The sequence below is a fragment of the Planococcus citri genome, chromosome 4 (assembly GCF_950023065.1).
Source record: "Planococcus citri chromosome 4, ihPlaCitr1.1, whole genome shotgun sequence".
Classification (NCBI taxonomy): domain Eukaryota; kingdom Metazoa; phylum Arthropoda; class Insecta; order Hemiptera; family Pseudococcidae; genus Planococcus; species Planococcus citri.
Genome location: NC_088680.1, coordinates 70,984,516 through 71,012,382, shown reverse-complemented (window position 1 = coordinate 71,012,382; position 27,867 = coordinate 70,984,516). Strand labels below are relative to the sequence as shown.

General features: G+C 34.3%; 1 protein-coding gene across 1 annotated transcript; it reads right to left on the bottom strand.

Annotated features, from left to right (window-relative positions):
• Window positions 1-405: 405 nt before the first annotated feature.
• LOC135842564 (glucose dehydrogenase [FAD, quinone]-like) lies at window positions 406-24,893 on the bottom strand. Its single transcript, XM_065360084.1, has 2 exons — window positions 22,948-24,893; window positions 406-2,947 (listed from the first exon to the last, which is right to left on the bottom strand). Exons 1-2 carry the CDS (start codon window positions 24,469-24,471, stop codon window positions 2,477-2,479), a joined length of 1,995 nt encoding a protein of 664 aa, XP_065216156.1. The 5' UTR covers window positions 24,472-24,893; the 3' UTR covers window positions 406-2,476.
• Window positions 24,894-27,867: the final 2,974 nt, after the last annotated feature.

The following is a 27,867-nucleotide window of genomic DNA, read 5'->3' as shown; positions in this document are numbered from 1 at the left end:
GTCATGATGAAATTTAACCTGAACTTACGTAAGGTAATCTGAACCTTAGGCTAAATGCATGAGTCACAACACTTCACTATAGGTACAGTGAAATTTTATCTGTTGTTCAAATTCAAAGAAATTTACTCTTACGCCATTTTGCCATGTTTTCCAGTACCATGCTCCAAAGTTCAAATAATACGTCATATGAATTTTATCCGGAATTCGTTGATGGCTCTCTATAAATTTATAGTGAACCAAGTTGAACCAAAACAGATACCTGGTACCTATAATAATTCAATCAGAACTGGAACTGGTTTTCTCAGCTACTTATTCATATAAGTATGCACTTTTGTGTAAACAAAATTATGCATAATCTATTACCAGTACATATATCTAGTTAGGTAAAGTAATCAAATAAACACGTTTTAATCGTCGATAATTAATATTTATTTAAATTAATATCAACAACATGACTAGAATAATTATTGTTATCTTATAAAATTAAGCCTATTTGTAAAACGAAAAATTCACGCATTAATAATATTAGCCTACCATTTTTCTGTCTTTACTGCACGTCTTATTCACCTATACCTATATCTGATACTCGTGGATCATGGTTAAATATTTTTTTCACATTAAATTTTCATTTTTTTTTTTTACATCTTTTGTAATACTGTTGATACCTCTGTGATGGCAAAAAATGGGTATGTCTATGTTTCTACGAAAATCTTTCCATGAATAGTTTGTATAATTTTCTCATACATATAAAATTCATTCCAGATACGTTTCCTAGAATTAGTTGGCAACAAAACAAAATGTAGGTACATATAAAATTCCGTAGTAAAATTGTCGATTCGCGTTTTCAAAACTCGTTATAGGTGGGCCTACCATCACTTGGAATTTAGCTAGGCATTCTTCCAGAATTGTCTAACACTGGCAGAAATTAATATACGAGTTAGGTCGGTAGTTCGAGTATTATGTAGGTACAGCTCGTTTCAATCAATTTTCCAGCAATGTTGCCAATTCTCAAGATAATTTATAAAATGTCAAGATTTGTGTGAATAGTTTCAAGGCCACAATTTATTCGTAAAAATTTCCACGTTCTTACAATATTGGACTGAAAATTTAGAATTGTGATTTTTTTCAATGCTGGAGGCTCCAGAACAGCTCATAAACAGTTTAAAACAGCTTCAAATTAATTTGGAGTGTTGAAAATGGCTAAATTTCAGTTTCCTAAGTTAATTTGGTGTGATTTTGATTTTTAAAAATTCGCCAAAAATGACTGAAACATTTTTTTTAGCACCCAATGTTTTGGTATTTCTGTATGCTCTTTCAATTTAGCATTGTCTGGATCAACAATTTTTTTTGCCAATAAAAAAAATATCTCAATAAGACATTCCTTTAGCATCAACACTTTGTAAGGTACCTATTCAACATATCCATGGGTAGGTTCAGAAGCCACCTAATAGGTTAAATTCATTAAACATACGTCATAAATCTACGCAATATTATTAATTTATCGTGTAATGAAGTCTCGTCGGTGCAAAATTTCTTATCATAATTTAGCTCAAAATTGAGCACATATGGCAACTCTTTAGGTACTTGAGATTATTATCACCTCTCAACGCAGTCATTGCGCAGGAATCTGAATTTTTATACAGATTACAATAACTTAGATATTTTTTCTTTTCGTAATTCTTACACCTACTTATAATTCTCTTACATACTATGTACAAGTACCTATATAGATATAACTAAAACTTATACGTAGAGATCATTAACATAGATTTAAAATTAATCGAAAGCAAACGCGTACTCCGTGTCAAAATTATCGTGCTCGGTAGACCGGAACAGCGAAAATATGAAAGATGGAGCATGGAGCACGCGTCTCGCGCCTCAACAAATTAGTCCCGACAGAACAGAACAGAATAGCGATTGATATGCCTGCTACAATTTGTGGGCAATTCAATCAGTAAGCATATTTTAGTACTCGTATCTAGCTTAAGCCTGATTTAGACACAGTGTCCAACAATATGCTTCACAAAAAACCACAACCAAAACTGCGCTTCCGTGAAATTTTTCTACATCGTTTATCAAATTAGGTAGGTACTTATCAAAAACTACTGATTTTAAAGATATCGTATAAAAATAAATTCAATATAAAAATTTGATTTTTTTTGTATTCTGCGACACAGGAACTTACCCCATAGCATTTTAGAGGCAGTAAAAAATAACAAAATACCTATCTATATGTAAGTAAAAAAATCAATCAGTCTGAAAGCTTCGCTTTCGTAGGCATTAGGTATGTAAAATTTACAGGAAGGTCTATACGAGTGATTTCCAAGCACAAAAATACGTTGAAAAATTTACACTCTCGAGTTCCAGTTCCCTAAGCGAACAGGTAATTTAAAAAATAACAAAGCTCCCCACATAACGTTTTGCAGGATGAGAATATACCCCCTGCTTCGAAAAAGAACCCCTACCTTGGTAAATTTCAATTAAACATCCAACCGAAATCTGCCATCTGCCTATAACTCCTGTAAGTTGGTATTTCATTGCTGGAATAAGAATCACCGATAGGAGGATGCGCAACATCTAGTTCAGAGTCCGCTCCTGATTTGCCTAACCAAGTGGCCTTGATCATATCGGCAGCTTTTTCCCCTATCATGAACACAACGGCGTTTGTATGTCCGGCAGGAATGACCGGCATGATCGAAGCGTCCGCTACTCTTAAACCGGTTATTCCTCTGACGCGTAGTTCAGGATCGACGACCGATTCGGGATCTCCATCGGGACCCATTTTACAAGTGCCAACTTGATGGTGTAAATTTGTGGTAATGTGTCGAGAGGCGCACATCCAGTACGAATCGGTGTTGAAAGGTAGATGACGACAGCCTGCGATTGGAGTCGATAGCAGGGTACTGGCGTATCTCTGGAAGTTGTCCGTTTTACTGAGTTGAATCGCCTGCGAACAGAAATAATGTCGAAAGTGTTTAATATTTTCAAAAATTCATTATAAGACGTCGACTGAATTTGCATTTTTTATTAGATCTTATTTAGCATCGAAATTCGTTCAAATTTAATAATTAATTGATTGGAAACTTCAAAACTATTGAACACCATTGCAACTGATTCCCATATTTTGAAATTTCACTTTTTATGCTCCCAACCCATCCTACAAATTAACTGGATCCAGAGTCCAGAAAGTTCGATTTAGAACTTTTGGCAAATCTGAAATTTCAGGCCTCTTGGGCCAACTTGAGGTAAGTACAATCTATGCTACAACTGCCAGTCCCAGGAGTAGAGAAGACCAACCTTAAGAGAGGTTTGGAGCATCAACATCGCAGAGGCCGGTAACTCATTTTTGGCAGGCTGGAAGCTGAGGATGAGGCTAAGACCAAACCTAACACCTTGGCGTGTGTCCAGCGTCAAAGCTGCAACCTGAATGGGCTACCACAACACATTGACTTTTTAGATATGGACTGCTAGCGGCCCATAAGCTTAACATAGGGCTATTGTCTTGAACATAGTAAGTCGAGGGTTCCGATCTACACATGCTCCAGCTCTGTTGTGATGTTATACCACCCAGGTACGGTTACATGGATGGGTGGGAGGTATAACATCATCACCTGGTACGACGTCATTTTTCAGATTCTGGCATGAGCAGAAGCCAAACCTCAACTAACTGATGAACTATGTTCAAGACCATTGGCTTATGTACCGCTAGCAGTCCATATCTAAAAAGTCAATGGCTACAACATCAAGCTGTCTCAGGAAGTAGGGGAGAGGAGAAAACAATTGGAAAATATCCCTGAAGCAGCAACAGGGAAGAGCAGCGAAGCTTACAACCCCAATACTCAAGAGTCATAAATACTGCTAGTGCTAGACACAAATCCTGTACAAACGCGAGAATTCGGAGTATAGACACTGGACCTGAGTATAAGACAACCAACTGGCAGCCATCTTGGCAAAATATCCTGTGTAACGCCAATTTATCCCGCTGGGTGCTCTTTGCAGCGCTGTAGTTGATTTTGCAGGCAACAGAGAAAAGGTAGGGTTGAAATCCCAAATTTTTCAGGAGAACAAAAAAACGTTTAAAACATTCATATCTTGTTGATTGCAGTTTTAGAGTGCATTATTATATTATAGAGGTCTTAATGGAATGGCCTGATGATATTTTATAGGTTGATCAAATTTAATTAGTTGATTAAAGCGCTTTGAAAGGACATACGAGGTTTCTAGAGACGACATACGAGATTTTCATCATACTTATGTACGACTTACGTGGTTTTTAACAAGGAGTTACGAGGTTTTCAAATTTACAATTGATGAAATTCTTGTGCTTACCTCGTATGTCCAACTTATGTGTTTTTTAATGTTAGATTTTTGCCGATTAAAGCGCTAGGATGCGTTTTAGACTCACCGAGGTTTTTAAATTTGGATTCCTCCTTTTCTTTTACTAAAGAACTGTCAAACCCCCTAATTTCGGACAGGGTACATAACTTCGGACACTTGGTGTTTTTGCTCTTTTATTGATAAGAACCAAGGGTACAAGTAAAAGTGAACACTTCTTCTATTAGTTTAGATCACGGACAATCTCCCTGATGTAAGAATTTTCATTTTACTCTATTTATTTATCCATTAAAATGGACTTTACAAAGCGCTTCATATAAAGTGTGGAGAAAAAGTTATTCACAGAGTCTATCCAAATGCTTTCATAACCATGAAAATCGCTCTAAAATATCAAGAAGTCACTGGTAATTAAAAATAAAATTCATTTATCAAATTTCACGTTTTGTTTCTATTATTTAAATCCTAAAAACTGAAAAAGTCGCGAAACGGATCATTATTTCGGACACTTTGGTTAACGCTTTACCAAGTTTGGAAGGGTAACACTGATGCACTTGCAGATGTGTATTTTTCGAGTTCAGAGGTATTTTTTTCAAGTGTTTTCAGTTTTGATGAAGAATTGTACTATTATTTCACTCATTTTCCTAAAACCCATACTGAAAAGTAAAAGTCGGAGTCGTAAAATCATCAAACAAGGAGTTTGATAAGAAATTGTTCAATGTTACCAACTTATTTTTCTAATAAGAAAGTGTATAATGAAAGTGCTGAACATTTTCTTGAAAAATCGTTTTTTTCTACATTTCACATCATGATTCGAGCTGATTTTGATTGGAGTTGTTTTTCAGAGGTAAATCATTTCTTTTTCAACTAAAATTTTTGAGTTCCCACGTTAAAGAAAAAGTGTCCGAAATTAGGGTACTTTGGATCTAATTTCGGACACTTTTTGGATTCAAATTAAATAAACAAAATCACGTAAAATTTATAAATTGATGCTCAAAAACGATTCACACGATGACATTCTATGAGAATGTAAAGACAAACACCAAGTTGAATCGCTCGTTTTAAAGCTTTTTTCGAAAAACGTGAAAAAAGTGTCCGAAATTAGGGGGTTTGACAGAAACTTCAAAAAAATAATTTTTGAAAAAACCTGGACTTACAAGGTTTTTATACCAAGCATACCAAGCCATTGAAAAATAAGAAGAAACCGACTGGACAGAGTTGGCGCGATTCCAGGAGCTTGAGAATCGGATTCCAAATGGTGTGATTCCACAAAATTTTGAGTCCCGATTCCGCTTATCAGATTCGCCAGATATAGGAATCCGAATCCGAATCGTAATTTTCGATTCCGATTCCTTTCGCGACTCCGATTCAGATTCCACTCACGACTCATCTTAGGATCCTCTCACGACTCCAACCAGATTCCTCTCACGACTCCAGCCAGATTCCCATCACAACTCCTTAAATTTCATAAAAATGAAGCATTGAAGATGAAATGAAAATGAACATTCTAACAAACATTAGTAAATAAATATAAAGGCTCGTCTGTACTGGTACCTAATTAAAAAGCAAGAAATAAAATAAATTGAAAAATGAAAATACATTCTGTTGTTCTGTAGCTGTATTTTGTTTTTCAATGAATTCAGGAATATTACAAATAATATCTGTAAATGTAAGTGAGGCACTGATTTTTCAATTCAGCAGTTTCACACATATTCGAAAAAATGATGCTTTTTTCATTCACATTATTTGTTGAAGAATCCCCCCCTCCCCCCCAAAAAAAACAAATCGATTGGAATTTTGGAAACGGTTTCAACCCGTTTTGAGCAATTCTGGAGCCTCCAGCCGATTTTTTAAACTCGAAATTCTCACAAAATTCCATCAAATTGGAGTTGAAAAGCTAAAATTTATTCTAAAAACTAATTTCAATACGCTACGAAGTACTGCAGGTAAATTTCAAGTCATTTTAGAGCCTCCAACGCATTTTTTGAAAATTATTGGAGCCTCCAGTAGATTTTTTAAACTTGAAATTTCCCCAAAATTTCATCAAACCAAGATGGGCAGTCGAAATTCATTCTGCAAACTGATTTTAATACGCTACGAAGTTGACTGATGGTGAATTTCAAGTCGTTTTGGAGCCTTCTGCAACTTTTTGAAAGGTTGTATGACGTTTTTTTGGAAAAGTGAAATTTCCTAAAAGTAGCTGGAAGCTTCAAAACCATTTGAAACCACCATGTAGTCTGCGAAGTAAATTTCAGCTTGCCAACTCCATTTGATAAATTAATGTTGGAGACATTTCAAGTTTCAAAAATCTACTGGAGGCTCGAGTAATTTTCATAAAAGTCGCTCGAGGCCCTAAAATGACTTGAACCCACCTGAAGTCGTTTTCAGAGGGTGTTAAAATTGGAGTGTAGAGTAAATTTCAGCTTTCCATCTCCATTTCATGAAATTTTGTGAAAATTTAATGTTTCAAAAATCTGCTGGAGGCTCCAGTAATTTTCAAAAAAAGTCGCTGGAGGCCCTAAAATTACTTGAACACACCTGAAGTCGTCTTCAGAGGTTGTTAAAATTGGAGTGTAGAGTAGATTTCAGCTTTCTCCATTTCCAATTGATGAAATTTTGTGAAAATTTAATGTTTCAAAAATCTGCTGGAGGCTCCAGTAATTTTCAAAAAAAGTCGCTGGAGGCCCTAAAATTACTTGAACACACCTGAAGTCGTCTTCAGAGGTTGTTAAAATTGGAGTGTAGAGTAGATTTCAGCTTTCTCCATTTCCAATTGATGAAATTTAGTGAAAATTTAAAGTTTCAAAAATCTGCTGGAGGCTTCAGGAATTTTCAAAAAGTCGCTGGAGGCTCCAAAACGACTTGAAATTCACCTGCAGTATTTCGAAGCGTATTGAAGTTACTTTTTAGAATAAATTCCAGCTGTACAACTCCAATTTGATGGAATTTTGTGGGAATTTCGAGTTTCAAAAATGTGCTGGAGGCTCCAGAACTGCTCGAAACGTGTTGAAACCGTTTCCAATCGATTTGGCATGTCGAAAATAGGGTATATCCCAAATTTCAGCTTTCTTGGTCAATTTGGTAAAATTTTGATTTTTTTCCTCATTTTTGGCCTGAATTCGATTTTCAAAAATTCACCAAAAATCAAAAAACGCACTTTAGCGCTTGAAATTTTTACAGGTGATAAATTTTTGCATGATCTTTCGATCTACTTTTATAATGTTTGAAAAAGTTCGTGCAAGTCCTATGTTGAAACGCAAAATCTGCGATTTCGGCTGACCTGTCAATCAAAATGGCCGCCATTTTGTAAGTAAGGCCAAATTTCAGCTTTCTCGGTCAATTTGGTAAAATTTTGATTTTTTCCCTCATTTTTGGCCTAATTTGGATGTTCAAACATTCACCAAAAATCGAAAAACCCACTTTAGAATTTTGACAGGTGGTCAATTTTTGCATGATCTTTCGATCTTTCTTTGTATGGTTTGAAAAATTTCGTGCAAGTCCTATGTTAAAACGCACAATCTGCGATTTCGGCTGACCTGTCAATCAAAATGGCCTTCGTTTTGTAAGTCAGACCAACTTTTTTTTTTGCAAGTTTGCTTTAAAATGTTCCTTGGGATGTCCCCTTTAAGAAAAAAGTTGTCCCAGAGGATCGGCGGGGGGTGCAATTACTCCTATTGTCATATGCCGGACTATTAGGGGAAAAATTGAAGAAGTCAACTGTAAAATTTCACATTTATTTGGCGTAATCTTGAAAATTTGGGAGCCGCAAATGCAGAGAACTGCAAAATTGTGTTTTGCGATTCTTGTAATGAGAGAATCGCGAAAGAGCCGCGGATCGGAACCGCGGCTCCGCGGTTCTATTAGCGATTCTTTACGCGACTCGAATCGCAACAACGCTGCTTTCTATATATTCCACAGGAGAACAAAAATTCTACTTCAGCATCATCCTCAGGAAAGGAAAAACCTCGGAAAAGCAACAGCAAAGAAAAAAGAAACACCCTTCCAAAATTCTTCATAAAATGTAAGCTTCTGTAAAATTGCATTAATCACTTCTGATAGTAGGTACTGTACCTACTATCAGAAGTGATTAATGCAATTTTACAGAAGCTTACATTTTATGAAGAATTTTGGAAGGGTGTTTCTTTTTTCTTTGCTGTTGCTTTTCCGAGGTTTTTCCTTTCCTGAGGATGATGCTGAAGAAGAATTTTTGTTCTCCTGTGGAATATATAGAAAGTGCAAAGTAGTAAAACAAGTTTGAACAAGGCAACTAAACTAAAATCATTTATGTAAAATTTTCAACTCACCATGTTATTAGTAAAACAATGATAAATTCTAAATTCATCATTCAGATTCACTTTCACAACCACTTTTCAGCGCCAACCGGCAAAAATTAGATAAAAGAATATTTATGAAAATTACACTTTTTTGTATTTGTGCTTTTCAATTGAATTTGGGTGATTTCGTTCATTGTGAGAGTCTAGAGAATCGTAATGAGGAGTCGTGAGAATCGAAATATCGGAGTCGCGAGAATCAAAATATCGGAGTCGCGAGAATCGAAATATCGGAGTCGCGAGAATCAAATTACCGGAATCGCGAATCATATTACATTTGCGATTCCTGCTTGAAAAGAGTCAGATTTCACATTTTTCGATTCATCTGTCAGGTGAATTGAAAATGGAATCCGATTCCGGAATCGGATTCATGGGATTCTCACGACTCCTTAAAAAAATCGGAATCGCGCCATCTCTGCGACTGGAAAATCAGGGAACCCTGTTGGGCAGCAGGCAAAAAAGCCCACACTATGGAAGAAACAAAACAGGCTGAAGATTGCTACGTTGAATGTCCTAGGAATAAATGGAATACATCTTGATGCAGAGAAACATCGACATAGCTGTTATCACAGAAACTAAGAAAAAGGGCAATGGCACTGATGAATGAGGAGAATTCACCAGAGCATATGCTGGAGTAGGAAAAATCGAACGTGCCAGAGCAGGGATTATGATTTATACCCCGAATAGACTCAAAAACAACATCCAGGCATATAGAATATGGAGCAAGAGACAAATTGAGATAAATCTGAAATTTGGGAATTAAGACATTTCAGTTATTGGTGTATATGCTCCAGAGGAAGGCAAAGAGGAGGAAAGTGAAGGAACGAAGACATCCTGAAGGAGTTAAGAGCAGAGCCAATCATTAGACGAGTGAAAGATTACAGAAAGAAATGGCGAAAACATGTTGACAGAATGCCTGATGAACGGTCCCCTCGAAAAGTCAAAGAATACACTCCAACTGGCAGGAGGAGCAGAGGAAGACCAAAGAAAAGACTTGATGATACATCGGCGAGCAACTCTTCTACATTTTCCCAGATGGGCTGAACAGCTCACCGGGTCAAGGTTCAATGATGATGATGATGATGGCAAATTTCAAAAAGTGAGTAGAAAAATTTCAAGAAAAGTGTCATGATGGTGAATTTTCAGAGTTTTTTTTTTTTTTTTTTTTTTTTTACAGAATTTCTGTTTAAACGAATCTAAAAATTATTTTTAACCCAGGCTTTCAGAAATTGTTACCGAGTAAAATCATACAAGAACACAAAAAAATTTAAATAACCAAACAAAAATTGAAACTCTGAGAGAAAATGATCAAAAAATGATGCATTTCAATAAAATTTAGAAAAGGAATGATTTGAAATAGGCAGTAGATAGGTAGGTACCTATACTTGAATTTTGTCAAAAGTTTGTTTTGATGAGTCATAGCCCAATTCATTCAGCTCATACCTAAGTAGCGATTTACTTCCTGCAATGTGAAGATAAGACATTGAAAAAAAATATACCTACGTATATATCCGTTCGCGAGTACGTATATATAAGTGCCTTATAATACTCGTATTATTACGTGAATGAACTCAGCCAAGCATTGAAGGTAATGTAACATTATTTTGATAGCGACATTTTTGCATTTGCAACTTTGAAACAAAACAATTTACTGTTACATAATGCGGATAATAGGGCTGTATTATAGGTACAGTGAAAAACCTCGAAGAATCCGAATTTATGACACGTTCGCTGCAAATCATCACATCGAATGAAAGAAAAAGGCGAAGCACGTAGGCTTATTACACGGGCAATGGTCATACTCGTACCTAGGCACGTTAAGTAGGTACTCGTAAAATAGAAATATTTGTACTCGTAGCTACGTTTATTAGACCGCATGTCAAGGACACGCTAGAAAGAATAATAATTCGACGAGAAAATGCAACTGCAACATAAATATTAATTTCAACTGGATGGACCCAGCGAAGAAGATGCATCAAATTTAATCAAATATCACTATACATAGAGTATTAATTTGCTGGTTATTTGAAACACCTGCGAGGCTGCGAATGCGATGATTTTTATAGCCAAAGGCTGTATCAAATCTAACCGGAATTTTTAATTACCAGATCTATATAATTTCTCGTGAAAAAGCAGAAGCCACACTCGACAGCTTGATGCAGATTGCTGGTTTGATTAATTCATCTTCTTAAAATGGTAGGCTGGTGTTTAGACATTCGTGCAGGAATTAGTGTGTGATGAATTATTTGGAATGGGTACCTAGGTGCAAATAGGTTTTTGTTTTGTCATTTCTCAAAATGATGCTCATCGTAGTAGTGTAGGTATTTCATATTTGCTCCTGTAGGTCTGTAGGTATGTTATGTTATGTTTTGGCATTATGCAGCCAATTAAATACATCTGTGGGTATTTTAATGGCCTTTCCTTACACTTAAACCTGTATAATATTGTTTTGATGGGGTAAAAGTATTATTAGCGCGTAGACGATTGCCTATTTTTTGTTGTTGTGTTGTGATTGTGCATGGCCATCAAAAAGAGAACTGCGAATGTATTTGTTGCTTATGTAGTACGTAGTCTACAAGTTACACTGTAATAACCGCATACTCTCACGCGAAGGAATTAGTTTTTGGTTTATCTATAAATCTACAGCCATTATTTCACGATTTAATTGCACTGTACCTACACAATTAGGCGTGATTTCTTTCTATTACATCTGAATAAAATCTTGTTCCCAAATTAGTAGGAATGTACAATGTGGTATAGATATAGATAGGGCCATTTAATGACAATATCGAGAACAGAAAACAAAACTATTCGGAGAAAAAATTACCTTGGTACAAAATTAATTATCTAAATACATTCATCATCAGCATCACTGAAACAAATACCATGTGTTGGATGCATCATCGTTTCATCGTGTCCTCGTGCTTGATTACAGCAAGCACCCACTTGGAAAATATTTACAAGAATCCTCCAATTAATGCCCCAAAGTGTCAAAAAAAAAATCAATGAAAATTTGTAGTTGAATAACTTAATGTTAGACAGGGCTATTTTGGTGAAGATGAAAACCGAAAAAAATGAAAGAATCGGGGAAGGAGATAAAAAAGGCAAAAGAAGCTTTGCAACAATGTTGTAACAAAAAGAACTTCAGTTTGGCAAAAATTGACACAAAAAGAGGACTTCTTGAGCAGACACAGCAGAAATAAAATGCTTTTTGAACGTTTTGGTAAAAAAAGACCAATTTCTTGGCAATTTTTCCAAAAATTACGATCATTTGGCTTTTTTTATCAAAGAACTACTTCCTGAGACTTTTGACGAAAACACATTACAACTTTTCATCAAATCGCCAAAAATTGACATTCTCTAACAATTTTGACAAAAAAATGAGAATTTTTTGACAATTTTGGGGGAAACAGGATTTTTTGTGCAATGATGGCAAAAACAGGATTGTTTTACAGTTTTACTAAAAATGGACACTTTTTGACAATTTTGACAAAAATAACCACTTTTTGACAACGTTATCAAAAATGGGCACTTCCTTTGCAATTTTGAAAAAAACAGACACTTTTTCATAACTGTGCAAAAACAGACGCTTTTTGACAATTTTTACAAAAAGTGGATATTTTTGTGAAAATTTTACTGAACATTGACGCTTTTAGACAATTTCATCAATAATGAGCACCTTTTGACAATTTTTATCTGAATTGACACTTTTCGACAATTTTGACAAAAATATGCAGTTTTTACAATTTTATCAAAAATGAGCATTTTTTTGACAATCTTACTAAAAATGGACTCTTTTTGACAATTTTATCAATAATGAGCACCTTTTGACAATATTTCAAAAGATGAGAACTTCATGACACTTTTGACCAGAATTGACACTTCTACAATTTTGACAATGTTTTTTGACAATTTTATCAAAAATGAACAATTAATGACAATATTTTTGGCCAGAATTGACACTTTTTGACAATATTTGACAAAAATATGGACTTTTTACTAAAAATAAGAACTTCATGACATTTTTGACCAGAATTGACACTTTTCGACAATTTTGACAACGTTTTTTGTCAATGTTATCAAAAATGAATATTTTTTTACAATTTTTACAAAAATTGACACTTTTGACAGTTTTATCAAAAATAGGCACTTTTTGACAATTTTGACAAAGATCAGCACTTTTTGACTATTTTTCCAAAAATGAGAACTTCATGACATTTTTGGCAGGAATTAACACTTTTCGACAATTTTGACAATCATACTTATGCAGTTTTTGACAATTGTACCATAAATGGACACTTCTTGACAATGCTGAAAAAAATTGAAGCTTTTTCATACTTGTGTGAAAAACAGACACATTTTGACAATTCTGACAAAAATGGACACTTTAGACAATTTTATCAAAAATAAGCATTTTCGGGCAATTTTACTAAAAATTTACTTACCCTTTTTGACAATTTTAGCACTTTTTGTTTTGACAATTTCACCAAAAATTGGCACTTTTTAACAATTTTGACAAAAATGAGAACTTTATGACATTTTTGGCCAGAATTAACACTTTTCGACAATTTTGATAAATATTTATGCAGTTTTTGACAATTTTTCTAAAAACGGGCACATTTTGACAATTTTACCAAAAATGGACACTTCTTGACAATGCTGAAAAAAATTTGAAGCTTTTTCATAATTGTGTGTAAAACAGACACATTTTTGACAATTATTCTGACAAAAATCTAGACACTTTTTGACAATTTCATCAAAAATAAGCATTTCTGGGCAATTTTGCTAAAAATTTACCCTTTTTGACAATTTTAGCACTTTTCACAATTTTACCAAAAATTATAATTTTATCAAAAATGGGCATTTTTTCGACTACTAAAAATGGACACTTTTTAATAATTGTTACAAAAATGAACGCTTCTTGGCCATTTTGCCATAAATTGACGTTTTTTGACGTCTTTAATTTTTCAAATTTCATTACGTAGATTGTTCGTTATAAAAAAATATTTGCGCGAATCAGAACTGTACTTAATTAATTTTGAAATCTTAATTCTAATTAATATTGATATATTTTTCAGTATTTCAAGGTGCCCAGGATTATATATCATTTGAACTTGAATACAACTTATTAGCATGAGGTACCGATAACGATAAAATTCAAGAGAATTAGATACAATGAGAAACCAGTTTATGCGTAGATATTAATTTTGATATTTTCAAACGACAATTTAGATTCAGTTCATCATAGCATTTGTAGGTACGACCTTCTGATACGAATTACAACCTCGAACAAAGTACCCAGCTACCTGTACCTACCTACTTACGAATAAGTGTAACTTTGGTGGCACTTTCAGTTTCATTAATATTATGCTATAATCTATCATTTGCCGCGGTCAAAGCCAAACGAAAGTAAATAGATTCAAAAAACAGGTGTTTGGTATTCGGAACGCGTTATATGCCTAGGTCTAATAATCCAGCATTCGATCGTCATAATCGTCTATAGATAGGTATTAGGTACATACTTAAAACGTTGAAGTTCATTGCTACTCGTCTGTATGAAATTTCGTATAACCGTGTTAATTAATACATAGCTAGGTATAGATGAAGCGGATACGTCATATTAGATTATGTGATAATTATCTCATGCCGAGTGTCTTTGTTTCATCGGCTGCGGTGGCAAATTGATTTTCATTATTTCTAACTCAACTATACGGTGCCTATTACATTTAGATTATCAACGAGTCATTCAGCGGTAGGTAAATTTAAACAGGAAATTTTTTAAAAATCGATTTCACGTGATGCGGAATACAATAAAGGAAACAGCTTCCCTGCCTCCTCCCACTAGCTCGACGTACAGAAGCTGAGTTCGTATTTCAAAATTTTCGTACGGAAGAAGAAAATTTCGCAATAAAATTTCACCGAACATGTATTTCGTAATATAAATAAGTACCTAATAGGAATAGGGCGCACTCGCACTTTAGTATCAAAAGCCTAGTTGGTATTCGTATCATTATGTAACGTCACAACAACAGTAATATTAGATTACGCTAGGCATGGAGATACCCTCCGCAGCCTGGATGATCGTAAAACGACCAATTAAATATGTTACAAATAATTGCTGTATTAACCTTGTTGTTTGTGTAGGTACTGACAAGATACGATGAACGAAAGTAATATAATGGCATCTGTCGTTCAGAAAATATACCCAGGTAATTAGTTGGAGCAAAAGTAAAGAGTAATTTCATCGTAATTTTCTTCTCGCGTGTAATCAACATTTTTTTTTTTTTTTGGTAGGTACTGCACTGGTAAGCATGAATCTGAAGTTAAGCCAACAAGACGGTACCGAGGTATTTTTAAAAATTCATCATCAGGAAACAGGATAGCAAATGTGTCAAAGTGGGTTATTTTCTATGCTCGAAAACCGAAGAAAATTAATTCTAGTGAGCTGAACACGTCGCAAAGACACGACACAAATTTTACCAAGTACGAGTACATAAATGAACGTAGCTGTGCCTAGTTTATATTTTGGTTGAGCAAAATTGACCTGTCATGTCGTGCGATGGCAAGTTACCTAACATTATAGCAGATTATTCGCCAATTTCTGGAAATATAGTAAAGATGTGCCCATTTTCGGCACAGTTGTCAAAAAACGCCCCATTGTGTCAAAAATGTCATAAACTGCTCATTTTTGATGAAATATGTAGTCAAAAAAATTTTCCTTTTTTGTAAAATTCACAAAAAAATGCTCATTTATGTCAAAAGAGTCAAAAAGTGTCAATTTTTGTCAAAATTGTCAAAAAAAGGTAGATATACATATGTTTGTAAAAATTGTCAAAAATGTCAAAAAATGCTCATTTTTGATGAAATTGTCAAAAATGCTCATTCTTGGTAAAGTTGTTGAAAAATGTTTATTTTTGTCAAAAATGTCAAAGTTGTCAAAAAACGATCAATTTTTGTCAAAAATGCCAAAAAATGTTCATTTTTGATAAAATTGTCAAAAAAACTGTCTTTAGGTAAAATTGTCAAAGAATGCATATTCTTGTCAAAATCGTGAAAAAATGCTCATTTCTGTCAAAAATGTCGAAAAAAGCTCATGTTTGATAAAATTGTTCAAAAATGCTCTTTTTTGGTAAAATTGTCAAGAAATGTTTATTTTTGTTACAATTGTCAAAAAATGCTCATTTTTGTCAAAATTGTCAAAACGTGCATATTTTTGTCAAGATTGTCAAGAAAAAGCTCATTTTTGTCAAGATTGTCAAAAAATGCTCATTTTTGTGAAAATTGTCAAAAATGCTGTCTTTAGGTAAAATTGTCAAAGAATGCATATTCTTGTCAAAATCGTGAAAAAATGTTCATTTCTGTCAAAATTGTGAAAAAATGTTCATTTCTGTCAAAAATGTCGAAAAAAGCTCATGTTTGATAAAATTGTCCAAAAATGCTCTTTTTTGGTGAAATTGTCAAGAAATTTTTATTTTTGTCACAATTGTCAAAATTTGATAAAATTGTCAGAAATGCTGTCATTAGGTAAAATTGTCATAGAATGCATATTTTTGACAAAATCGTGAAAAAATGTTCATTTCTGTCAAAAATGTCGAAAAAAAGCTCATGTTTGATAAAATTGTCCAAAAATGCTCTTTTTTGGTAAAATTGTCAAGAAATGTTTATTTTTGTCACAATTGTCAAAAAATGCTCATTTTTGTCAAAATTGTTCATATTTTTGTCAAGATTGTCACAAAATGCTCATTTTTGTCAAAATTGTCAAAAAATGCTCATTTTTGTAAAAATTGTCAAAAAATGCTCATTTTTGTGAAAATTGTCCAAAAATGCTCTTTTTTGGTAAAATTGTCAAGAAATGTTTATTTTTGTCACAATTGTCAAAAAATGCTCATTTTTGTCAAAATTGTCACAAAATGCTCATTTTTGTCGAAATTGTCAAAAAATGCTTATTATTGATAAAATTGTACAAAAATCCTCTTTTTTGGTAAAATTTTCAAAGAATGCTTATTTTTGTCAAGATTGTCAAGAAATGCTCATTTTTGTCAAGATTGTCAAAAAATAAAGCTTATTTTTGTCAACATTGTCAAAAAATGCTCATTTTTGTCAAAATTGTCATAGTGTGCGTTTCAGTCAAAAATGTCAAAAAATGCCCATTATTGATAAAATTGTACAAAAATCCTCTTTTTTAGTAAAATTTTCAAAGAATGCTTATTTTTGTCAAAATTGTCAAAAAATGCTTATTTTTGTCAAAATTGTCAGTGTCCATTTCAGTCAAAAATGTCAAAAAATGCTCATTATTGATAAAATTGTACAAAAATCCTCTTTTTTGGTAAGATTTTTAAAGAATACTTATTTTTGCCAAAATTGACAAAAAATGCTTTTTTTTGTCAAAATTGTCAAAGTGTTTATTTCTGTCAAAAAAGTCAAAAAATGCTCTTTTCTGGTAAAATTTTCAAAAAGTGCTCTTTTCTGGTAAAATTGTCAATATAATAATTATGCTTATTTTTTTCAAAATTGTCAGTGTCCATTTCTGTCAAAAATGTAAAAAAAATGCTCATTATTGATACAATTGTACAAAAATGCTCTTTTTTATTGGTAAAATTGTCAAAGAATGCTTATTTTTGTCAAAATTGTCAAAAAATGCTCATTTTTGTCAAAATTGTCAGTGTCCAATTCTTGTCAAAAATGTCAAAAAATGCTCATTTTTGAAAAAATGGTCAAAAAGTGCTCTTTTTTGGTAAAATTGTCAAAAAATGCTTATTTTTGTCAAAATTGTCCAAAAGCCCTATTTTTTGCAAAAATTATCAAAAAAGTTCTATTTTGGTCATTTTTAAGTTTGTTTTTCCAGTTCCCTAAAATTCAAAAAAAAAAATGACAAAATATGTGAAGCATTGAAAAAATTTTTTTTCAAAATTGAAAAGCATCAAAATCTAAATTTTTTGAATTTTTGGCTAAAAAATTGTTTTTCTGGCACATTTTATCGAAATTATAATAGGTACCTATACCTACATGTTGATTATTTACAAATACAAGTACGTATTTTAAACAATTTTTGTTCAAACTTTTATAATAATATTTGGAAAATTGTGAAATTTGGTACGAAAAAAATCATCAATTGCATAAAAACAATAACCAGAGGCTGAAAACAATGAGTCGTCAATCATGTTTTTTTTTCAAACTTCCAATGAATATTATTGTAATGTCGAAACTGGTTTTTCAACTTGAACTTCGTAATTTTCGTACTCCAACCTCACATTGTTCTGGAATAAATGCAAAGACACCTTCGATGGCTTCAAAACATTGAAAAAAATTCAAAATCGAGTTGCATGTATATGCAGAATGCAGCTCATTTTCAAAAAATAAATCCAATCAATTACGAGCCACAAAACAATTATTCCAAATTTAATGGAAATTATACATATTTTTTCTTTCAGATTATGGGCATGGTATCTAATCTATATCTCCTCATCTAACATATATAATCGTTTTGTGAAATTAAAAGAAACAATTGCAGCAGTATAAACCATCAAGTCTGAATAATGATGAACATTGATTGGTACTATAGGCAGGTCTACATACGTAAAAGTACATAGCTACCTATACTTCAATACCTATTTCTACGAAATAGCAGCGGAAACCAACCGAATACACATGCTTCGCTTTTCCCGGTTCTTATAGTTAGGTACCTCGGGAACTGGTTTTTCACGCTCCACTCGTTCGTATCAAAATTGGCGATAGTTTTATACGCGGAAAAGGTATTGATAACTGTAGACAGCCAGGTAGATGTACAGATTCTACAGGTATTTGCCAAAAAGTCACGTACGCTCGTGAAAAATCTTTCAAGAATTAAGAATAAGTTGTATGGTAATTAATTAAACGAGCACGATTTTGTATCGATGGTGGCGAATTACGAATGCATAAATGAGACGACCTTCGATGACTTTTATTCGGATGAATTTAGGTATGAAATGAGTTCGCAGCTGGTTCGTTTATTTATTGAAATACATAATATATTAATCGTAGTTTTAAAAAATTCATCTATACGAAATGGTAAGTAGTAAATTTATAAGCGGCTGGCATTGAAAATTTCATTAATTCGTGATTGATGAGAATTTTATAGTCACCATGTTGGGTGTTGGGAAGGTAGTAAATAGTATAGGAATTAGTAGGTAATTGCGATATTTTTTTTTTGATATGTCATCTCAATTTTACGTTTTTCAATGTCGTTCTCGTTTCTTTTATCAGAAATTAGGTTTAATTTTGTGTATTATTTTTATTGTTTTCATTGAACGATTATGGAACATCTATCTACCGGAAAATACTTTAACAATGTTGATGGTCGTTGGTCAAAAAATACTCATCAACACGATTTGATGAATTTGCATTATATTTACTAGAGATGAGGTACCCCAATCAGATTGAAAATTCCTGAACTAGACAAAAAACAATTTGGTTTATACAATATTTCTGTTCTCTCGAATTGACCGATGGCACTTTCTAAGTGCTCTGATGCCTCCAGTGAATTTTTGGAGTTTCTCATTCTGGAAAATTTTTCACAAAAATGGCTAAAATTAAATCCAGCTTCAATAAGCTCAAATCAATTACATGTTTATGGATCTTTTTCATTCTTGAAGAAAATTTTCTCTAGCAGTTAACGTGCCTATTTATTTTTGAAAAAAATTGAAAAATTTTATTTTTCGTGAAAAGATAAATTTTAGTTTACCCACCTCTCGTCTTTTCATCCCTTTAATCAATTTTAGAGTAAGTAATTTTAAAGCCTCTGATAAGTTTTTGGATTTTTCAGTTTTGGAAAAATTGTCATTAAAGAGCCAAAATGAAATTCAACAGTTTTTCACGATGCAAATCATCAAAATCACGGTACATTAACAATAAAAAAATAATGAAATTTCAGTAAAATTCGACAAAATTGAGCAAAAATAGCATAAAATTTCGTTGAAACTTTTTCTCAATATAAATAAAATAATTTGGCAGTATATGAATGAAAAAATGTCAACACGATGTAAAAGCACTAAAAAGGCATCAAACTCACTTAAAAACACGAATAAACAGATACTAAGTAGTATTAAAATCACTAAAAATCAACAAAAAATGATGAAATTCTAGAAAAATTTAGAAAAAACTTGCTCGAAACGTTGATAAAATCAACCCTAATAAACACGTGTAAAAAATTACAAATCCTTAAAAGCTGATACCTCATTGAACTTTGATTCTATTTTGCTAAAAATTGTGTAAAAAATAATAATTGTCAAAAAAGTGTAAAAATGTTTTTAAAAAAAAACACCAAAAGAATTATTGAAATCACTAAAAGTAAAAACGAATGAAATTTTAGTAAACTTTCGCAATACTCGATAAAAACTGCATAAAACATCAAAAGCACGAATAAAGTAAAAAGGAAAATATTTTCATCAAAAAAAAAAAAATATACAAAACAAAAGCAAATGTAATTGCTTACAAATTCCTGAGCGAAGCAAACGTTTTTAAAATTAATTATGAGATTCAACTTGAGTTTCAATTTTTTAAATTATCAAATTTTGAAGCGATAATTATTGTAAAATTTTCTCACACGTCCATGACTTTTCCAGAAGTGTTGAATTTTCTGACTTTTCCCAGTTTTTCAGAAAATGGCACGCTGTTTAATTCTCTCAGTAGCCCTTTGAAATCTCAAATTTCAAAAATTCAATTCTCCTTTGATCCAAATTCCAAAATTTTTCTAGTGATTGTGTATTTTTGAAAAAAAATCTTTCGGGGGTCCAAGAACTTTTGGACAACCTTCGATGGATTTTTATGACAATTTTTAATCAGCATCGTACTCGTCTACTTATTTATAAAGGAAAAAAATCAAAAAATTTCTGTTCGGAGTAGAATTTTTGAAAATTGCTCGAAGACTCGAATTTTACGATTTCGAGCTGTTCTGGAGCCTCCAGCGTGATTTTCGATTTCTCCAGAAGTTTCGGTAGGTATTCAAAGCAAAAAAAATCAGAAATGTTCAATTTGTATAGGAAAATGTTTGAAATATGCTCGAATGGCAGTATTTTGCCTGAAACCAACCCCTTCACTATCCCCCCAATCCGAATGCTTCGATTTCTAGTCATTCTGGAGTCTCTAACACAATTTCCAATTTCTCTGACGACATTTTAAAATTCTGGAGAAAGTGAAAATTGAACTGGGCACTGTGACTTCCAGGTTGATCGAAAAGGTAAAATTTGGTAGGGGGGGGCTTAATATAATTTGTTTCAAGGCCAATTTATGTCATTTTTACTGAATAATCGTTTTTTTGAATTTTTTTTTCTTGCAAGGGAACCTCTTGAGGTGTCCGCCTCCGATTTGAATGGGACCGCGATTTTTGGAAAGAGCATGTTCTAAAATTTCCAAATCCAAATTTTCAGCTGCCCAAGTTCATTTTTCGAATTTTGGCGAATTTTTGAAAATTCAAAATTGACTGTTTTTGGCGATTTATGCTTTTTTTTTAAAAAGTACGTACTTGACCAATAAAAATGGTCAAAATAAGTTCCAAAACTAATATTAATTCCCCAAATCCTAATTTCACCATTTCCAGCAAATTTGGAGCCTCCAGCGCGATTTTTCAATTTCTCCAGAATTTCGAATTTGCTCCAGAAGGCGTGAATATGCAATTGGGCAGCTAAAAATCGAGTTGTGTGTTATACTCGATTGGTTTAACGAGTTTATCCACATTTGAGTTGGTTTTGGGGCGGACACCTCAAGAGTGGTTTTTTGGCCAGCTTTTTTCAAATAGAAAATCCAAAAAAATCAAAAGTTTTCCATTTGCGAGGAAGTTTTTGAAATTTGCGCGAATCGCTGTATTTTGTCCACAACTAACCTCCCGAGACCAAATTCCGCCATTTCCCACCGATCTGGAGCCTCCAGCGCGATTTTTAAATTTCTCCAGAATTTTGAATTTGCTCCAGAAGGCGTGAATATGCAATTGGGCAAGTCAAATGTGGATAAACTCGTTAAACATATTGAGTATAACACACAACCAGATTTTTAGCTGTCCAATTGCATGTTCACGCCTTCTGGAGCAAATTCAAAATTCTGGAGAAATTTAAAAATCGCGCTGGAGGCTCCAGAATGGCTGGAAATGGTGAAATTTGGATTTGGGGAATTAATATTAGTTTTGGGACTTATTTTGACCATTTTTATTGGTCAAGTACGTACTTTTTTTTAAAAAAAAGCATAAATCGCCAAAAACAGTCAATTTTGAATTTTCAAAAATTCGCCAAAATTCGAAAAATGAACTTGGGCAGCTGAAAATTTGGATTTGGAAATTTTAGAACATGCTCTTTCCAAAAATCGCGGTCCCATTCAAATCGAAGGCGGACACCTCAAGAGGTTCCCTTGTTAGTAAAGAAGCGAAAATTCCTAAAAATGAGCAATTCTGAAATTTTAAAAATTCGTCAACAATCAAAAAATCAATTTGGGCAGTTGAAATTTTGTTTACGAGAGTTCCAGACCGTGCCTTTTCTCAAAATTACAGTCCCATTCGAATATCGAAGACAAACGCCTCGAGGAAGCTCCCTCATATGTAAATACAATCAATTTGAATTCATCGGAGCTAAATTTCATTGGGCTTCTTTGAAGAAACTTTCCAAAACTAGAAAATCCCCAAATCTGGGAAAGTCCAGAATTAATTATTAAAAAATTTTAATTTTTGGAAATTTTCATAATCGTATTTTTTGATTTTTTAAAAATTCCTAAAATGTAGAAATCAACTTGGGATAGCTAAAAATGTGTTAGAAAGGAGGGGGAGGAGGGTTCCACTTTTTCCAAAATTCCTACTTGGATGCATTTTCATTCACCTCAAACAAATCAACTGTTTTTTTTTTTTGGTTAATGAGAAGAATTCGCAATGAAACATCGCATATTAATTAGCATGAGGTTAGCTTAACTGTCGAATTGATTCGAATTGAAAATGAAATGTACAGTTTAATGGCGTCATGTTTGGACAGCGATCCATTAATAATACGACGCGTTTGTTACAAATTACAAAACTGCAAGCGCTGCAAGCAGTCGTATTTCGTCGAAATAAATACTCGAATTTATCTGCCAACAGTATTCAAATATACGGAATTTCGAAAGAAATAATATGTCACCTTGAATACGACGACGACATCAGTATGAAACAGAGTCATAAATACTTTACCCGCATTACTCCGCATTGACGGCGGATTTTTCGACATTAAAGTACATATAAAGCTCGCTTTTAAGAAAAAAGGGGGGGGGGGGAAATAATCAAAATTCAAATTACCTGTTTGATTCCTTCGACCAACGTGTACAGATCTCGTTCATCTTGAAAATAATTCGGATAAAATAACGGCGGATGGAAGGGATTCTTGGATCTGAGTTTAAGATATCCTTTGCTTTTAGGTCTGAGCAGAACCGGAACCAAACTCCAAGCATCTTTGCCCAAAAAAGGCTTATATACTTCTTTATACAGCGCATCGTCTATGGATAACATTTCTTTGAGGGATCCTCCGGTATCACCGGTCAGCGCTCCGGGACCGAATACTAGCTCCATATCGGGCAACCTGGGATCGGCTTCTTCGCAATATTTAGTCCTCGTGAACATTATGGCTTCGGCTCCTCCGGGAATGGTGTAAGGGCCGGTTCCTTCGAGCAGGTAATCCAGGATGTATCTAGGATGACGATACCTGTCTTCGACTATGGTAACGCTATCGTTGACTAAGAAGGCTAATCCAGCCATCGATACGTGATCTTGCAGATTGTATCCAACTCTCAGGTTCTCTATGACGGGGATGTCGAGCTCGCGGAGATGCTCCTGAGGACCTATACCGGACAGCATTAAAAGCTGAGGCGAATTCAACGCTCCGGCACATAATATAACTTCTTTACGAGCTCTGACCAAGTAACGTTTGCGGTCTTTGACGAATTCCACACCGTACGCTCGTTTGGTTTTCGGATCAATCAGCAGTCTGGTCACTCTGGCTTCTTTGCTGACGTGCAGATTCTTACGATTACGAATCGGTCTGAGGAAAGCTTTCGAGGCGCTGCATCGAGCACCATTTTCAGTATTAGCCAGCACGTAAGAGCATCCCAACGGGTACGGACTATCCGGATCGGAGATATTGTAACCCATTTCGCGACACGCGTCCAAAAAGACCGGCGCTATGGGTGATTTCCACTTGGACCTTTGAACTTTGAGATACCCTCCGCGTGAATGATAAGGCGAGTCGAATAGCTCGGCTACGCCGATATCTTCTGATTTCAGGAAATAGGGCAGCACTTTGTCGAAACCCCAGCCATAGTTGCCGAGCTTTTCCCAGTTATCGTAGTCGCTTTGGAAGCCTCTGGTGTAGACCATGTAGTTGATGACGCTAGTGCCTCCCATTGCTTTACCCCTAGGCCAATTGCATCTTTTACCCTTCATTCCTTGGCAAAATTGCGAATTACGTTCGGTCTTGTAGCCCCAGTTGAAATCGGTGCCGATGATGTAGCTCACCAGTAAGGGTATATCGGTGAGGAAGATCTCCTCTCGGCCGGCTTCCAGCAGCAGTACGGACCATTCTGGTACTTCGGTGAGACGATTGGCCACCACAGATCCGCCGGAGCCGGCACCTATCACAATGAAATCGTACTCTTTACGAATGTATCGTTCGTCTTGGGTTACGCCGACGTGCAGTTGGAAAATATCGCGGTAATATTTCGTTATATACTGAAACATGGTGTAGATACTGGCGTTGGCTAAAATAATCCGTGCCGCGGTAATAGCGCACACTAGAACTAAAACAGTGGGTAAATTATTGAAACACATTTTTTTTCCTTTCGTCTAATATCACACTATTCGAGTAAGTATACGAAAAACGACCAATAATAATTAGCTAAGGATCATAATCTCGCGTTCGTAAGTGTAATTACGATTACTAAAATATAAAAAAAAAACTCGTAAAAAATTTTCGTGGTCACGCGGCATCCAAGATCGAGATTTTTACGTTACAGCCACAGCTACATGCAGAGCTACTGATCGGCGATCGAAGCACGTGAAAGACATACTTCTGTTGTGGAACGACAACAACAACAACAACAACAACCACGACCACGACGATGATGATGACGACGGTGCCAAGAAGGAAAGGAGAAGTGGTAGGTACTGCAGAGAGTACCTATACCATACCATGTGCTGCACGAGACACGTACCATACGTAAGAGATGAAAAAAAAAAAAAGGGAAAAACCTGGCGAATTACATTATCATTACTCGTTATAAAACAACGAGCATCGATGAAAACGAAGACGAAGACGACTACCAGTACATACATATACTTACTCGAGTATAGGTACACGAGAACGAGATTATGTAACTTGTACTTTAACTTGACCTATAGCCCGATTCCGAAGGCATCTTTGGAATCTCTATCAAGGATAACCACGAACCCTGGTCGTGTACTTAAAAGTACAACATACTAGACCACTATTGCAAAATTTTTAACCGTTGTGTCGCGCAGTTTCATGGACAAAAATTAGGATGGTTTTGTGTATCCTCTGGCTATATACGTATTAACTGGACTGATGCACTGATCTGATGCTGGACAGTACGTGTATTTCTTGTTATGGTTTTAGAGAGAATTTTTTTTTGAAAATTTGGCCAATTCGAGATTTTGTAAAAACTGCCAATTTCAAAATGCTATAAGACATGTTCGTTTTCATTTTGTTCAAAATTTTATGGGTTTACATCAAAATAATATGAACATTTTCGAGTATAAAAATCGTTGATTCCATTTTTTCAAAAATATTTCGGTTAATACCCAGCATTATCAAGAAAAAACTCAATTACCTATTTGGTATTTTTGAGGTAAAAGTTCGTATTTTAAAAAATCCATCTTAGACCAGCTGAAAATATCACAATCCTCTGGTTCTGTAGCATGTGAACTTTCCTCCTTTGACAAAATTTGTTGACTAAACCAATATGACATATAGTGCGGCATATGACAATAGGAGTAATTCCATCCCCCCCCCCGTCCGATCCTCCGGGACAACTGCTTTCTTAATGGGGACATCCTAAGGAACATTTTAAAGCAAACTTGCCCAAAAAAAGTTGGCCTTACTTACAAAATGGCGGCCATTTTGATTGACAGGTCAGCCGAAATCGCAGATTTTGCGTTTTAACATAGGACTTGCACGAACTTTTTCAAACTTTACAAAGGTAGATCGAAAGATCATGCAAAAATTTATCACCTGTCAGAATTTCAAGTGCTTAAGTGCGTTTTTCGATTTTTGGTGAATTTTTGAAAATCGAATTTAGGACAAAAATGAAGGAAAAAATCAAAATTTTACCAAATTCACCAAGAAAACTGAAATTTGGGATATTCCCTATTTTCGACATGCCAAATCGATTAGAAACGGTTTCAACCTGTTTTGAGCAGTTCTGAAGCCTCCAGCAGATTATTGAAACTCGAAATTTCCACAAAATTCCGTCAAATTGGAGTTGTAAATGTAAAATTTATTCTAAAAACTAATTTCAATACGCTACGAAGTACTGCAGGTGAATTTCAAGTCGTTTTGGATCCTCCAGCGACTTTTTGAAAATTCCTGAAGCCTTCAGCAGATTTTTGAAACTTTAAATTTTCACAAAATTTCATCATTATGGAGATAGAAAGCTGAAATTTACTCTACACTCCAATTTTAACACCCTCTGAAAACGACTTCTGGTGGATTTCAAGTCATTTTAGAGCCTCCAACCACTTTACTGGAGCCTCCAGTAGATTTTTGAAACTTGAAATTTCGCCAAAATTTCATCAAACCAAGATGGAGAGTCGAAATTCATTCTGCAAACTAATTTCAATACGCTACGAAGTTGACAGCTGGCGAATTTCAAGTTGTTTTAGAGCCTCCAGCAAGTTTTTGAAAGGTTGTATGACGGTTTTGAAATTGAAATTTCCTAAAAGTAGCTAGAAGCATCAAAACCATTTGAAACCACCATGTAGTCTGCGAAGTACATACATTTCAGCTTGCCAACTCCATTTGATAAATTAATGTTGGGGAAATTTCAAGTTTCAAAAATCTTTTGGATGCTCCAGTAATTTTCAAAAAAGTCGCTGGAGGCCCTAAAATGAATTGAAGTAATTGAACCCATCTGAAGTCGTCTTCAGAGGGTGTTAAAATTGGAGTGTAGAGTAAATTTCAGATTTCCATCTCTATTTGATGAAATTTTGTGAAAATTTAAAGTTTCAAAAATCTGCTGGAGGCTCCAGTAATTTTCAAAAAAAGGTCGCTGGAGGCCCTAAAATTACTTGAACTCACCTGAAGTCGTCTTCAGAGGGTGTACAACTCCAATTTGATGGACTTTTGTCGGAATTTCGAGTTTCAAAAATCTGCTGGAGGCTCCAGAACTGCTCAAAACGGGTTGAAACCGTTTCCAATCGATTTGGCATGTCGAAAATAGGGTATATCCCAAATTTCAGCTTTCTTGGTCAATTTGGTAAAATTTTGATTTTTTCCCTCATTTTTGGCCTAATTTCGATTTTCAAAAATTCATGAAAACTCGAAAAACGCACTTTAGCACTTGAAATTTTGACTGGTGATAAATTTTTGCTTGATCTTCCGATCTACCTTTGTAAAGTTTGAAAAAGTTCGTGCAAGTCCTATGTTCAAACGCAAAATCTGCGATTTCGGCTGACCTGTCAATCAAAATGGCCGCCATTTTGTAAGTAAGGCCAACTTTTTTTTGGGCAAGTTTGCTTTAAAATGTTCCTTAGGATGTCCCCTTTAAGAAAAAAGTTGTCCTGGAGAATCGGCGGGGGGGGGGGTGCAATTACTCCTATTGTCATATGCTGGACTAATAAGTATGTTGATACCCGTATTGACTTTTTCAAAATTTCATGCCCCTTCCCTTTGAGGATTTACTCGTATTTTGAAGTCAAGGTGAATATGAATGCAAACAAGGGAACCTCTTGAGGTGTCAAACTTCGATTTGAACGAGGCTGCAATTTTTGGAAAGAGCATAGTCTGAAACCTCCAAAACCAAATTTTCAGCTGCCCAAAGTTCATTTTTCGATTTTTGGCGAATTTTTTAAAATTCAAAATTGACTGTTTTTGGCGATATAATATACTTTTTTTAAAAAGTACGTGCTTGATCAATAAAAATAGTCAAAATAAGTCCCAAAACTAATATTAATTACCCAAATCCAAATTTCACAATTTCCAGCCATTCT

Coding starts and splice junctions, on each gene's coding strand:
- LOC135842564 (XM_065360084.1), bottom strand. CDS start 24,471: ATGTGTTTCAATAATTTACCCACTGTTTTAGTTCTAGTGTGCGCTATT. Junction 2,948..22,947: donor TGGTCGAAGGAATCAAACAG/GTAATTTGAATT, acceptor TTCTGTTCGCAG/GCGATTCAACTCAGTAAAAC.